Consider the following 14,207-nt stretch of genomic DNA (forward strand, 5'->3'; position numbering starts at 1 on the left):
GGGGCACTGCGAAAGTGATTATATCCGGGTTTCCCAAAGCGGACAAGCTTTTAGAGGCATAAGCAATTATTAGAGGAGAACTCCTGCCCAGCCACTACTTTTTCATCAGAGCATGAGGCAAAGCAGCCACCTTTGCAGCCATGTAACTCTAACATCCATTTTCCCAATTCGTACAACATATGTCCTGCAGTGATGCCTCCCTACTTGTGTTTGTTCTTCTTGCTTCTTAGGCATGTATGTAGAAACACACACACACACACACACACACAGCTTTCCTTTCAAGTGAAGCAGATTTCTCACCCTCTAAGCACTGACAAGGGCTTTGAGATGGTTGGGGAAGAGACTTCATGAATGGAGTGTCAGCATCCTGAGCATCTCCCCTTTTCTACCCAGTGAATTTTAGGATGTTTTTAAGACGTTTTAATAATGTGTACTATGTTTTCAATCAATTTTATGTATTTTTACTTATTGTTATTCCCCACCTTGATCCAAAAGGAGAGGCGGGTAAGAATTATTATTATTATTATTATTATTATTATTATTATTATTATTATTATTATTATTATTATTATTATTCTATCCCTGGGAATATCATTGTCTGCCATAGAACCTCACCAGTTTCCTAGCTCCTATGAATTTCTCACACTCTGTTCTGTCCTATCCTTCATTTGTGCCGCCAAATTCGTCCCCCACCCGCAAAAACATCTAAATAACTTGAAATTCTATTTTTTTAGAAGCAAAATCAAATGATGCAAAACAATAAATCTGCATATTTTGTTGAGGCTTTCCTTATCTGATAACACAGAAGCCTGCCTCCATTGCCTCTACTTTAACATTCTCCACGATTACATAATTAGAGAATGAAGCATAAAACTGCAAGAAGCAGCTAAATTTCTCTCCCCTGCTCCCAATCTACCTTAAAAATTCTGTTTATATGGCTATCCTATGATGTTTCACAGATTGCAAAACTGATCTATAGCGCTTTGAGATTTGTATCTTTTAAGAACAGAAAAATCCACCCTTATTAACTGAATATAGGATCAAATATATGTTTGTAAATCAATGAAGTCTAAGTCTGCTTTCCCCCTTAGGACATTTGCTCAGAGTTCGTTCTGCTTTGTCTTCTCACCACACAACATATTTTAACATCTAATATTAAACACTCCAATCTATTTGGCAGTCATATTGGCTTTTGTACAGCTCATTTGTGAAACTCCTTTATTAGAGCAGCTCTTGATCACTTACAAAATTCCTGCCGATATTGCAATAGCAGCCAGGAGCAATCTGTTAGCTTTGATACTGACAACAGGCTGAAATTGAGCAGAGGAAAGTTTCAGCTGAACATCAGGGTAACATTTAGAAACCAAGGTCTATTAGCCGCTGCAATAATTTCCCAAGGGGGCCTCAGGAAGATTCAATGCAGTAATTTAAAACTAGAATGGACAAAGAAGAGGAGAAAAACCCACACAGTGCAAACGCTGCAGTGAGAGAAAAAGGGATCTTACATGTCTAGTTTATATAGATACTTAAAGCAGTTTTTGAAGGTTTCTTTGGGCTGCTGGCTCGACTATGTAATCAGTGGGGTAGTAGAAAAGGGAACAAAACACTTCACTTCTAGCAACCAACGGAGAGCCAGTATAGTGTAGTGCTTAAACCGTTGGACTGAGACTCGGGAGACCCAGGTTCTTGTCCCCCCTCAGTCATGAAGGTCATTGAGTGACTTTGAGCCAGTTACGGACTCTCAGCCCAACCCACCTCTCAGGGTTGTTGTGAGGATAAAATGGAGAGGAGGATGAGGATCATGCCTTCAGTTTCTTGGAGAGGGGAAGGTGGGATATAAATGAAATCATAAACAAAAATAAACACACCTTTTATTTTCAGATACTATGATAGTCATAGCCCCCACCCCCCAAAATCAGGACACAAGTTTTCTTACTCTCCCTTCTTCGCATGGTATAGGCCAGGTCAAATCTGTACAGATAAATTGTTGTATTATATGCTTAGAAATCCAGGTTGATTAATCTGATCGTAGCCTAACTTTCAGGGCACATTCAGCTTTCACTAAGGAAGGTTTTTATCCAAAGATTCTGTTTGGGATATGTGTGTGTGTTTTGAAATGGGATATTCCCTTGCAAAATCACAAACAAGCCAGCTACCAATTCACAAATCAATGCTGGCAAATGGAATATGCCAATTTGGTCATGCTGCCCATCCAAGAGCATATTTAAGCCATTATAGCTTTGTTTATGAATTCAGGGTACAGAATTTATGGAAATATCTTCTACATGCATGGAATTACATGTATATTACACATGAAGGAACTACTTGTGTATTTAAGCACAGGGGATCGCCGGCTGGGAGGGGATTGCCGGCTGGGTCCAGGAGGTTGTAAATGCCTCCTTGAGAGAGGGAGTGGTGCTGGCCTCTTTAAAAGAGGCGGCAATTAGACCACTCCTGAAGAAGCCTAACCTGGACCCGGAGGATGTTAACAACTACAGGCCGGTGGCTAATATCCCTTTCCTGGGCAAGGGGCTTGAGCGGGTGGTTGCAGGACAACTCCAGGCACTCTTGAATGAAACGGATTATCTAGATCCATTTCAATCGGGTTTCAGGCCTGGTTTTAGAACGGAAACTGCCTTGGTCGCCCTGTGGGATGACCTCTGTCGGGAGAGAGACAGGGGGAGTGCGACCCTGTTGGTTCTCCTAGACCTCTCAGCGGCCTTCGATACCATCGACCATGGTATCCTTCTGGATAGGTTGTCTGAGCTGGGAGTTGGAGGTACTGCGTTGCAGTGGTTCCGCTCCTACTTGGATGGCCGATTCCAGAAGGTGGTGCTGGGGGATTATTGCTCTGTGCCGTGGCACCTAAGCCATGGGGTTCCGCAGGGCTCTATTTTATCCCCTATGCTGTTTAACATATACATGAAGCCGCTGGGGGAGGTTATCCGGAGATGTGGACTGAGGTGTCATCAATATGCGGATGACACCCAGCTCTACATTTCCTTTTCATCAAACCCAGGTGAGGCAGTGGCTGTTCTGAACCAGTGCCTGGGCACGGTAATGGACTGGATGAGGGCTAATAAACTGAAACTCAATCCAGACAAGACGGAGGTACTGTTAGCGGGTGGTTCTTCTGTCCGGCGAGGTGATGTTTGCCCTGTCCTGGACGGGGTTGCACTCCCCCTAAAGGATCGGGTCCATAGTTTGGGGGTGCTCTTGGATCCAGAACTGTCACTTGAGGCACAGGTGAACTCAGTGGCAAAGAGCACCTTTTATCAGCTCAGGTTGATATACCAGCTGCGCCCTTATCTGGACAGAGATAGCTTAGCTACAGTTATCCATGCTCTGATAACCTCTCGTTTGGATTACTGCAATGCGTTATACATGGGGCTGCCTTTGAAAATGGTCTGGAAACTTCAACTGGTACAAAACAGGGCAGCACGCTTACTAACAGGGACTGGCCGACGAGACCACATTACGCCAGTCCTTTTCCAGCTTCATTGGCTGCCAGTCCAGGTCCGGGCCCGATTCAAAGAGCTGGTATTGACATTTAAAGCCCTAAACGGCTTGGGGCCAGGTTATCTGAAGGAACGCCTCCTCCCATATGTACCTGCCCGGACCCTAAGGTCATCTTCAGGGGTCCTTCTCCGTGAGCCCCTGCCAAAGGAAGTGAGGCAGGTGGCTACCAGGAGGAGGGCCTTCTCTGCTGTGGCACCCCGGCTGTGGAATGAGCTCCCTAAGGAGGTTCACTTGGCACCTACATTATATGCTTTTAGACGCCAGGTGAAGACCTTTTTATTCTCCCAACATTTTAACAATCTATAAATTTTAAATAACATGGTTTTAAATTTGTAATTTTGCATTGCTGCTATTTTTATCTGGTTGAGCTTTTATATTGTATTTTATATTATGGTTTTATACTGTTGTTTTATACTTTGAATGGTTTTAATTTTTGTGAACCGCCCAGAGAGCTCTGGCTATTGGGCGGTATAGAAATGTAATAAATAAATAAATAAATAAATAAGCATTATAAGGAGTAAGAGCACTAAGAATAATTATCAAAATATTAACTAATAACAAGTAAGATAGACTTCAACTGGAGTAGTAGCATAGCCAATTGATAGTGTACCTTTTCAGAAAAGGACAAATTCATGTGTGGACTAATGCATAGTGATTATTTTCAGATACAGGAGCATGCAGTATCGCAAATCTGTGCAAATGCGCAGCTGATTGATATGTCTATTTGAGCATTGTTTAACTCACAATGACCTTTATGAAACAAGCTGATATGACCACAGCACACAAAATCATTACAAACACCAGGGTGGCTTTTAACAATTACACCACTGTAATTTTTAGCTTGGGGTCATATAATACACATGTACAGAAATTTCAAATGATATGTCTATGTAACTCACATAAAATTCTGCACAGGCTTATAGAAATCAAACAGAAATTTGGACATATGTTGTTCTCCAGGTTTAGAGACTGTGGTTTGGAGACTCTTACACTCCCAATTAAGCTTCCTTGGCTACAACTCCCTACAAACCTTTTGTTGATTTCGGACGTTTACCCCCACATTATCCCTTTTTAATCCTCTTTACACATTGTTGCAGAACAGTAGTTTACTTGAAAGCAAGTCTTGTCAATTTCAGCAGAACTTAATTCCAAATATCTGCATTAAGTGGTGTCACAGTGCCGCTCTGTCCACAAAAACACAGAGGACATAACAGTGGCTGCCCCAGGGCCACATCATTGTGTACTTGCTGAAAACTGATCCAGGACACCATAGTACAACCTCAAATATGGCTCAGGGGCAATGTACAAATCTGTCATATAGTTATAGAGAGATGTGTGAAGGGACAACAGTGGCTAATGCAGGTTGTTTATAGATCATCTTAAAAGACTTTGCAGACCGCATGGAGCAAAAGATAGCAGTACAATCATATGCAACCCTAACTACCATTAGACAGGGTGAGGCATTTACTTCAGGCAGCAGATGTTGGGAGACAGCAGCAAAGTGTTCAAGAAGATTGCTGAGTGCCTTGAAGCCTACTCCGCATCCTCTAGTCTACATAATCCTGCTGCCTTTAAGTTCAGTGGAGAACATCGTCCCATCATTAGTGTTGAAGACAGATTCATCTGGCACTCCAGTCAGCTTTTGTTCATGGAATAGGAAGGGGTGCCATCTTGTTCTTCAACTCAGGCAGAAAAATGTCTTGGGCTGGTCCTGTCTCCTGGGTTCCAAGTCTGGCCCTTCAGAGTTTCCCCAAAGAGACACGCCCCACCCTCTTTCCCTCAGTGGCTAATCATTTTGTGATTTCCCAGTTTTTGTGCAGTTTTTTCCCCCATTCTAAAAGGCTGAGGTGCTAGGGCAGCTTTATTGGCAGCTTTAAGCTAATATATGCCAAGGGAGAGGGTTAGCCCTATTCCTTTGGCCTGCCCTCCACTGGAATGCAGCCCCCAAGAGCTTTCCCAAAACTGAATTTGGACCTCAGGCTGAAAGTGTTTCCCCACTCCTGGTGTCTTTTTTCACCTTTGCTCTCTTTGTTTCCTGACTTAGAGAGCAAAGGTCTTTCAAAGCCAGTCTAACAGTTCAGACAACATGCTAAGCCGTGGTTAGGCCACTAACCCTTTTGCAGCAAATGGGTGGTGAGTGTGTTTAAACTGTGGTTATGTAACCACCATGGTTAGGAATGGTTCACACAACACGCTAAACCATAACATTTAAGCTCAAAATACTTAACCGCCATGGCTTAGCATGTTGTCTGACAGTCAGTGGTAGTTGACAAATTAAACAAAGCATGAAACACACATTGGGCTAGAAGACTTCCATTCTAGTATGTGACAAATCAGAATTCTGGTAACGGCTTCTGTGCGCTATACAATATATATATTACAGTTACAATGTATCAGAGCCCCCATTAGTTCTTCTTTATTAATTGCACCTACCAGTGACTGGGGCATCTATATCCAGCAAATTCTTTTCCTGGCGGAGAATTGAAGCACCCTCTGTTATTATTCTCAAAGCAACACTCTCTTCCAGCCTTCCTTCCTTCATAAGGTGTGCCTTTAGGATATCCACTCGGGGCTTTCCATCATTGTCAAACACTTCCTTAGCTGTGAGCCGATGGCTTGGAGGAAACGGGACAGCTGCAAGAACAAAGATAGATGGTTTCAATACATCAAGTAAGCACATTAGTCCTGATAAAAACAACATTTTAACTCTACTACTGGTCACCCTTCTGTTTTTCAAAAATTCTCTGTATTCATTCAGACTGCTAGGCAGTAAGAATCTTTCCTGATGCAGTGAGTAGGCTTCCTAAACACTTACGAGTACTTTGTCATCCTTAGTCATTTAAATTTATTTTAAACTCTTAATTATATTCTCATTCTGGAAAGAAAACAATGGCAAATCCATGGATCTTAGCACTACTTACTTTCTTTATTGCGATCTATAGATCCATAAAAAGAAAACAAACAAACAACAAACAACCAAACACAAGAATCAGACATGAAATCATACAATTAGAGCTATTATCAACTTTAGTCTAATACACAAAGAGCTCTAATAATCTTAGCACTGGATAAGGGAGCATGGTGGATGCAACTTTTGAGAAGGGCACTTCATCTAAAGTACTCATGTCCAAGATGGGCAACTGTAGTTACTCTGAATTCTCCTCTACTGCCTCTTCTCTTCGCAATGCTGGGTTTTACCAATGGACCTTTCAGCAACTACAGAATATGTTCTGATAAAGCACAGACCCCTACAGTAGTTCAGGTAGCTTCAGCAATAGTTATAATGGCATTGGCTGGCGTGCAAGCAAGCACACCTCTCTTAAGAAGTGTTCAAATGATCATAGACCCACAAGGATGACAATCCTGATATTTCGGAAACCAACTACAACATTAAAAATGTATCCTCATCAAGAGCGTAGGGCAAAGTCTCCATTGTCACGTAGCAGAGATAGACTTTTCAGAACTCACGCGATACTACTGCTTTCACTTTCTTGCTCCTAGCTGAAAGCAGGAGAGGTGACGCTCTCCGTTTCGAGGATCAAGATGAAGCATTATCCCAGCTTAACCCCTTTTCCCAAGCAACTAAATTGGAGTGGCATTAGAGGCTGCCTGCCTTGCCAGCTGCAGGGTAATTATACTGATCCAAGCTGCTGCTGCTGCTGTGGGTGGCTCAGATTATAGAAAAGTGAATGAAAAGCTCTGGGGAGGATTCAGAACTAGTATATCTACAATATGTAGAGGCCAGTCATTTCAAATGGAGTATAGCTCCCATTATGATTGCAATTCCTAGAGTTAACTGAGCAACACTGGAGGCTTCTACATGTTAAACTTTAAGACTAGAAGCAAACTTCCCCAACCTTGGGATCCCCAGATGGTGTTGGGCCACAAATTCCATCATCCACAGTCAGAGCTGGGAGTTGTCATCCAACAACATCTAGAACACAAGATTGGGAAAGGCCATCTCAAAGAGATGTTTTGGATGCTACATTTCTCTTCACTCAAGGATGGGACATTGAAACTCCTTGAAAGTATATTTCAAAAGGTAAAGAAGTCAAAGCGCCATGAGTGAAGAAAACATCCTTTGAAAAATGGTTGAACTGGCTATAAAAATTACTAAGTGAGCTAAGGAAGCAACTTCGCAGGAAAGAGAGATATTATCTAGGTATTTATATATAATATAGATGCCGCCTTTCGGGACTCAACAAAGGGCTCCAAATGAATGAGAGCAGGCTGTACTCAATAAGGAGAAGAAGGGGAACCTTTCAAGAACACTTAAACTTCACTATTATAAGCAGTTACTGAACCATCTCCTCTTAAAATGTGAGGATTAAATCTGAGCTATGCTTCAATAGCTAGAATCCCCCCAAATTTAACAAGCAAACCAACCAACCAATACAAATTATTAAATATTTCCTTTACAAGTTTGCAAATATTTTATCCCAGGTTTTGTACTAGCCACCATAAATACTTCCATGCTATTTGTAAAAGGAACATCCAAGGCCACTGTTCCCTTGTAGGTACATGATCTACTGGATGAAATATGCTGCAGAGCTGCCTCCTACATCAAGTATGTCATTCAGTTCAGTTCAAACTGGGAGTACAACTGGAGTGCCTCTAAGTATGAAGGTAAAACAGTTGATGTGTGCCAAAAACATAAGCGAGTTCTCTTACGGCTCCCACTTATGGTTTTCAGGCTTCTATTCACATGCTAAAAACAAAACAAAAACATCCATGACACCAGTCAGCTTCTTCTACAAGTTAGTGGAACGGAAAGGAAGTGCAGCAAACAAGGAATTCTAATCTTAAGAAAAATATTATGCCAACACGGTTTCCATTTATTTCTTGTATTGAAATCCTTCAAGCTTTTGATCAAATTCCAACCAAGTACAGTTCGCTATATTTTTTCCTGACTAAATATATATCCATATACACACACCCAAAACAATACACACTTGCACTCACTCCTTATATGTGCTGTATAGCTTGTATTTTCATTCTTTCATTAAACAGTGAAGTTCTACTTAGGTGTTCCACAAGCATATTGGTGACAGACTAAGGCCTTAGCTAGACCTAAGGTTTATCCCGGGATTGTCCCAGGGTCATCCCTATTCATGTAAATGACACACAGGATATCCCGGGAGCAGGCAGGGACGATCCCGGGATAAACCTTAGGTCTAGCTAAGGCCTAAGTCTTATAATTACTGAGTGTATTTATTTCTTTAGTGATCTTGTTATATTATTATTTGTTCTTCTTTTTGTTACCTTTTTTTTTTTTACTTTATTTCAAAAGTAAAACAAAACAGCATGATAAAAAAATATAAGGCAAGGATGAGAAATCAAGCTCACATCCTACTGAGAAAATTGCAGCATGAAGTTTTTATTTCTATGCCAGGTTGGGGAAACAGCGACTGAGGCCTTAGCTAGACCTAAGGTTTATCCTGGGATTGTCCCTGCCTGCTCCCGGGATCCCCTGCGTGTCATTTACATGAACAGGGATGACCCCGGGACGATCTCGGGATAAACCTTAGGTTTAGCTAAGGCCTGAGCTACTTGCAGTTAAACTTCCTTTAGAATTTTCTGACTCTGAAGTGTTAAAAAAAATCGCCAACAAGAGAAATGCCATGCTCCAATGTAGCAGAAATGGTTAATGGTTTTGTTTAGTGTTGTCTGTGCCAACAACACCAATGTTCTCAGCATAGCTATGGGAATAAGGTTCTTAATTAAACAGCCGCTGCGGTGCCAGCAGAGGGGAACACAACACCATTCTTGGCACACGCTCCATGTACTATTGTTTTCTCCTTTAGCTTCCTGACATTTTAACAAGACAGTCTGGCTTCTATTTAGCTTACACTACACACAAGGGCAACCCTTTTAGGTTTGCATATATGTATATGTACATGGTCCAGGAGGGATGCACAATTGAATCTACTGATTCAGTTTTGAACTGCAACACTCAATATTAAGTGACATTTCTGTCTAGTCCGGTTTTCCCCAACCTGATGCCCTCCAGATGTGTTGTGATATTGGGAGTTATAGTCCAACACATCTGGAGGGCACCAGATTGGGTAAAGCAGGACAAGTCAAACCACATTCGACCATGTCAGGCCCACTGAGCCTCAGACCCCTCTACCCTTTCACATCCGCACTGACCTTCCACCACATCAACCTCTGTTTGTGATTGCTGATTCAGCCCTGGCCACTAATGCACAATATGATGAAATAAGGGAACTGGGATTGGAGTCAATGTGAATAGCAGGCATATGGAATTCCCCACCAATACAGCGGAATGAGGAAGGAGGATTTGACTTACCCCACAATGTATCTAATACTAGCCTAGAGTACTGGAAGGTTTATACTGGAGCAGACCCATGTCTAGAAAGGCAGGTTAAATTCTGCAAGGACATGACATTTTATGAGAAATGGACATCTGTACCCAGTGCACGTGCTGGTAACTTCGAGGCTCGACTTCTGCAATGTGCTCTACATAGGGCTACCTTTGTATCTAGTCTGGAAACTTCAACTAGTGCAAAATATGGCAGCCAGGTTGGTCACTGGTACATCTAGGGGTGACCATATTACACCAGCTTTAAAATCATTACACTGGCTGCCAATTAGTTTCCAAGCAAAGTATAAAGTGATGGTTATTGCATTTAAAGCCCTACATGGTTTGGGTCCAGGGTACCTGTGGGATCACCTTCTCCCGTACAATACGCCCCACACACTCAGGTCCTCTGGGAAGAATATACTTCAGGTAGCAAAAACTAGATTAACAACTGTTACCCAGAGGACCTTCTCTGCTGCTGCTCCCAGATTGTGGAACGACCTGCCAGGAGAGATCCGCCAACTCAGCAGTCTTTCTAAATATAAAAAAAGCAATAAAGACTGATCTCTTCAAGCAGGCCTACCCAGTCGAGTTTTAAGATGTCTGGCTGTTATTTTAATAATGTATTGGTTTTTATATGCTTTAATCAGTTTTATGTATTTAATAATATTTTGTATTCTATGTTGTTCCCTCCTCAATCCAGAGGGAGAGGTGGGTAATAAATAAATTATTATTATTATTATTATTATTATTATTATTATTATTATTATTATTATCTTCCTGAAACTGTACAGTTCCCTCAACCAGGAAATCTGCAACCAATGAACTAGAATTTCTGAAAGTGAATCATGTTCACACAAACTACTTCAATTTATTTTTTATTTGTGAGTTGCCTTGAGTTTGATTTGCACAACTGGAAGGCTGAAACCTTTAATTCCACTGGTTTTAAGGCCAAAACAGAAATTACTTTAAATGTGTGTCTAGCAGCTATGTCTTTTTTTCGAATTTTACTCGAAAGAAGCCCAATCGAGATCTTAAAAGCCTCCCTACCAACCAAAGCTAAGGTACCAGTCAAGATAGGGGCCCTGCATCTACTCTTGAGTAAAAATGGGAGGGGGAGAGATGTAGCTGTTAGATACATATCTAAAGTAATGTCTGTTTCAGCCTTGAATGTTGTTCTAAAGTTTTATTGCTTTTATGTTTTTATGTATTATTGTTTTTAATCTGAATTATTGTATACAGCCTTGGTGACACTTGTGGAAAAGCTGTTTGTAAATATCAGAAATAAATGAAAAAGAAATCATAAATATTCACCCATATTCAACACAGAACTAACATTAGGTTTTTTAAAGTTCATAGTTATTTATAGTTGATAGTGGTCAAATATATTATAGCACACCAGTAATTATGCTTCATCATAATTTAATCATATGTCTGGAGAAGAGAACTGACAGGTTGGCACGTCAAACAGAATGACCACAATATTAGTTTTTGTTCGTGACATTACATTATAGATATTTTAATGGCATGTTTAACAAAGTAGTCAAGAAAGCCACAAGAAACTGTGCCATTAAATATGAGCAGTAAATACTTTTTTAAAAACAACACCTTTTGAGTTATTGAAAACACAGCACAATAGTATTTTCTGTTGCTCGAAACTGAAAATACTACTTTATGTAAGCCACTAGCATCCATGTGATACAAGCTAATTATGAATATTTTCCAGCTGCAGATTATTAATGGTTAATTAGAACATTGTAGAAAAAAGGCAGAGCAATAAGTGATTGACTACTTGCCTTCCTTGGTTTCTCATATAAATTGTATGAGTCATGTACATATTTTATAATAAAACCAAAAAGGACATAAAACAGGGCTCTATTAAACATCGCAATTCATGCCATCACCAAGAGAGGGCAGTAATGATTCCTACAATATGATTCCTACCAGTCACCTGGTGTAACTACTCTTCCAGGTGAAAACTCTTAAAATGGGCTTCAAATTCTTGGTAGCATAGAAAACACAATTTCCAGAGTGGTTAGTCCATTGCTGAAAACACAATAAAAAATCCTTTGCTACTTTGAAGATTAATACATTTATTGTGGCATAAACTTTCAAGGACAAGTATCCACTTCAGTTTGCAAGTATATACATACATAGGCACAAAGGGGGGGGGGGTATAGGTCCATACGGCAATAAAATGGAAAAGTGCTATCTCTGGCAATCCTTTGTAAAGCTTAAGATAAGCAAAAGGGCCATTCACATCAGCAGTAAATTGTGCTAACAGTTACCCCCGTTTTGCTATTTGTTAATTAAAATGTATGTTAATTAATTTAGAGGGGGGGGAAAACATTCACTAACAGCACAAACTAAAGAAACTTTAGTCATTGAGAAGAAGCTAATACTGGCATTTAATAAGGCACTAAAGGAGCAGGGGAAAGACCAAGGTTTAATTCAATGTGGCTTTTTCACTTGAAAAATCCCACACAAGTTGATGAACGGATACCTTAATTGCATTCCTAGCTCACAGTTATGTCCCATTGATTTTAATGAGATTAAAGGTATGACTCACACATCATTCTGCAGCAAAGCCATGGTTGTTACAGCGTGAACATATGAATAGGAAGTTGCGGGCAAACCAAGCCAGCAAGCCCGATCTCATGTGCATTTCTTGTCGCACATATTCACTACTGACATGCTTTTTACTTGTAAATTGCTTACTTTTTTTTTTTTAATAATCTACTTCTATAGCATCATCAGTAAAAAAAAAAAAAGTGCTTTAGAGAATAAGAGTCCCCAGCCAACTCAGGGAACTTACATTGTGTGGAGTGGTTCTTAAAAGTGTTTTGCTTTTGTCTGCATAGCAATCCTTTTTTTGAAAGCCTCAGCAGTGAAGATCTGCTCACAGCTGCAGGCATGTTTGATATTCCATGTTACAAAAAGTTTAGCCGTTTTGCACATACCTAACAGTGCTCCAGACTGGGGAGGAAAAACCTGACTAATTGGGCTGTTTATATTGTCTTTCACTATTACACACCACATAAAACCAGAGAAAAGGTCCTGCTGCCTCTACCTCAACCTGCATGTGACATCTCCGTCAAGACTCAAAAGAAAGAGGAAACTATTGGGGATTGCCTTTTAATCTGTAGAATCTGTCTCTTGGGGATCCTGGTTCCCTAGATGATACTGCAACAAGTTGAAAACACAAATTGTTTTCACCTCATTGTCCCTGTAAGCTTTCCTGTACTAGAAAGATGAGCCAATGCCATGATGCACTTCTCACATGGATTTCCCAATATCCAATCAAGGCAAATAAACAAAACCCTAATAATGACTATGGCCTAATCTACACCAAGCAGGATATTGCACTATGGAAGCAGTCTATAAAAGGCAGGAGCCACACCAAGCAGGATATAGCGGTATGAAAGCAGTATATGGTATGTGTCAGTGGGCCCCAACTGTTGTCAGTGCACTTCAATAGTGCTATAAAAGCAGTAGTGTGGCTCCCGCCTTTTATGTACCCCTTTCATACCGCTTCCATAGTGCAATATCCTGCTTCGTGTAGATGAGGCTAGTGTTTCGTTGGTGCTCCAGAAAAGAGTAAGGTGAACCATTAATTCCCCCCCCCCACCAGATTATGTCTTCATGCCACAGACGACGCCACGCTTACAACAACAGGTTCTGTGTATCCAAAGATCATATTAAATGTCTGTGTCTTGAGGTGCCCATATGTTGTTGCTTGAACCATGCATGGTTTAAGAGGAATGGAGATGAACAAATGCTTCTTTTTGCTGGGAGAGCAACATAGCAGCTTTTCAAATGCCATTGCCATAGTGGGTAACCTTTTTTTTACTTGTTCTAGTATTCATTTCTAATCTAAGCACTAGCCAGTCAAGCTCTGTAAAGCTTTCCTACTAGAAAACAACGCTATGGCCTGGGTCTAAAGGCGACATAGAATACCTCACATTCCTGAAAAGGTTTCAAGACCTGCTCTAATCTGGTTCATCTCAAATAAATAATTTCCTGCATTTCCTAAAGACGCTCTCCTGTTTCACATATTATATTTATTGGTATTGATGTAGACAATAGCTTAGTCTTAAGATCAAACTAATTATGTAGTGTGCAGCTCCCCTCAACTTTTTGTTTCCTCCTCCAAGGTAAGTATACGGGCCACAGATCTGGATTAAGACCATTCCATATAGGAAGGGGAAATTTATAATACATCCCTCCCCAGTTGCTTTCTTCCCAAAATCCTGGTGCTCAGTTAAAAAAGAGAGGAACCTTTGTTGACTTCAATAGAGACTGGTTGGGAAGGACTAAATTTTCCTTCTCTGTCCATGGTGTTCCCTATCAAGATCATGGGCCCAAG

The 14,207-nt window shown here is 40.7% G+C and overlaps 1 protein-coding gene across 5 annotated transcripts in view; it reads right to left on the minus strand.

Moving 5' to 3' along the window:
- PPP3CA (protein phosphatase 3 catalytic subunit alpha) overlaps positions 1-14,207 on the minus strand; it is a 220,025-nt gene that overhangs the window by 123,359 nt on the left and 82,459 nt on the right. For all 5 annotated transcript variants that reach the window (XM_063135935.1, XM_063135933.1, XM_063135932.1 and 2 more), the window contains exon 2: positions 5,953-6,153. In XM_063135935.1, coding sequence (XP_062992005.1) covers positions 5,953-6,153 — 201 coding nt within the window. The remainder of the gene's footprint in view (positions 1-5,952; positions 6,154-14,207) is intronic.

The sequence above is a fragment of the Elgaria multicarinata genome, chromosome 10 (genome assembly GCF_023053635.1).
Source record: "Elgaria multicarinata webbii isolate HBS135686 ecotype San Diego chromosome 10, rElgMul1.1.pri, whole genome shotgun sequence".
Taxonomy (NCBI): Eukaryota; Metazoa; Chordata; class Lepidosauria; order Squamata; family Anguidae; genus Elgaria; species Elgaria multicarinata.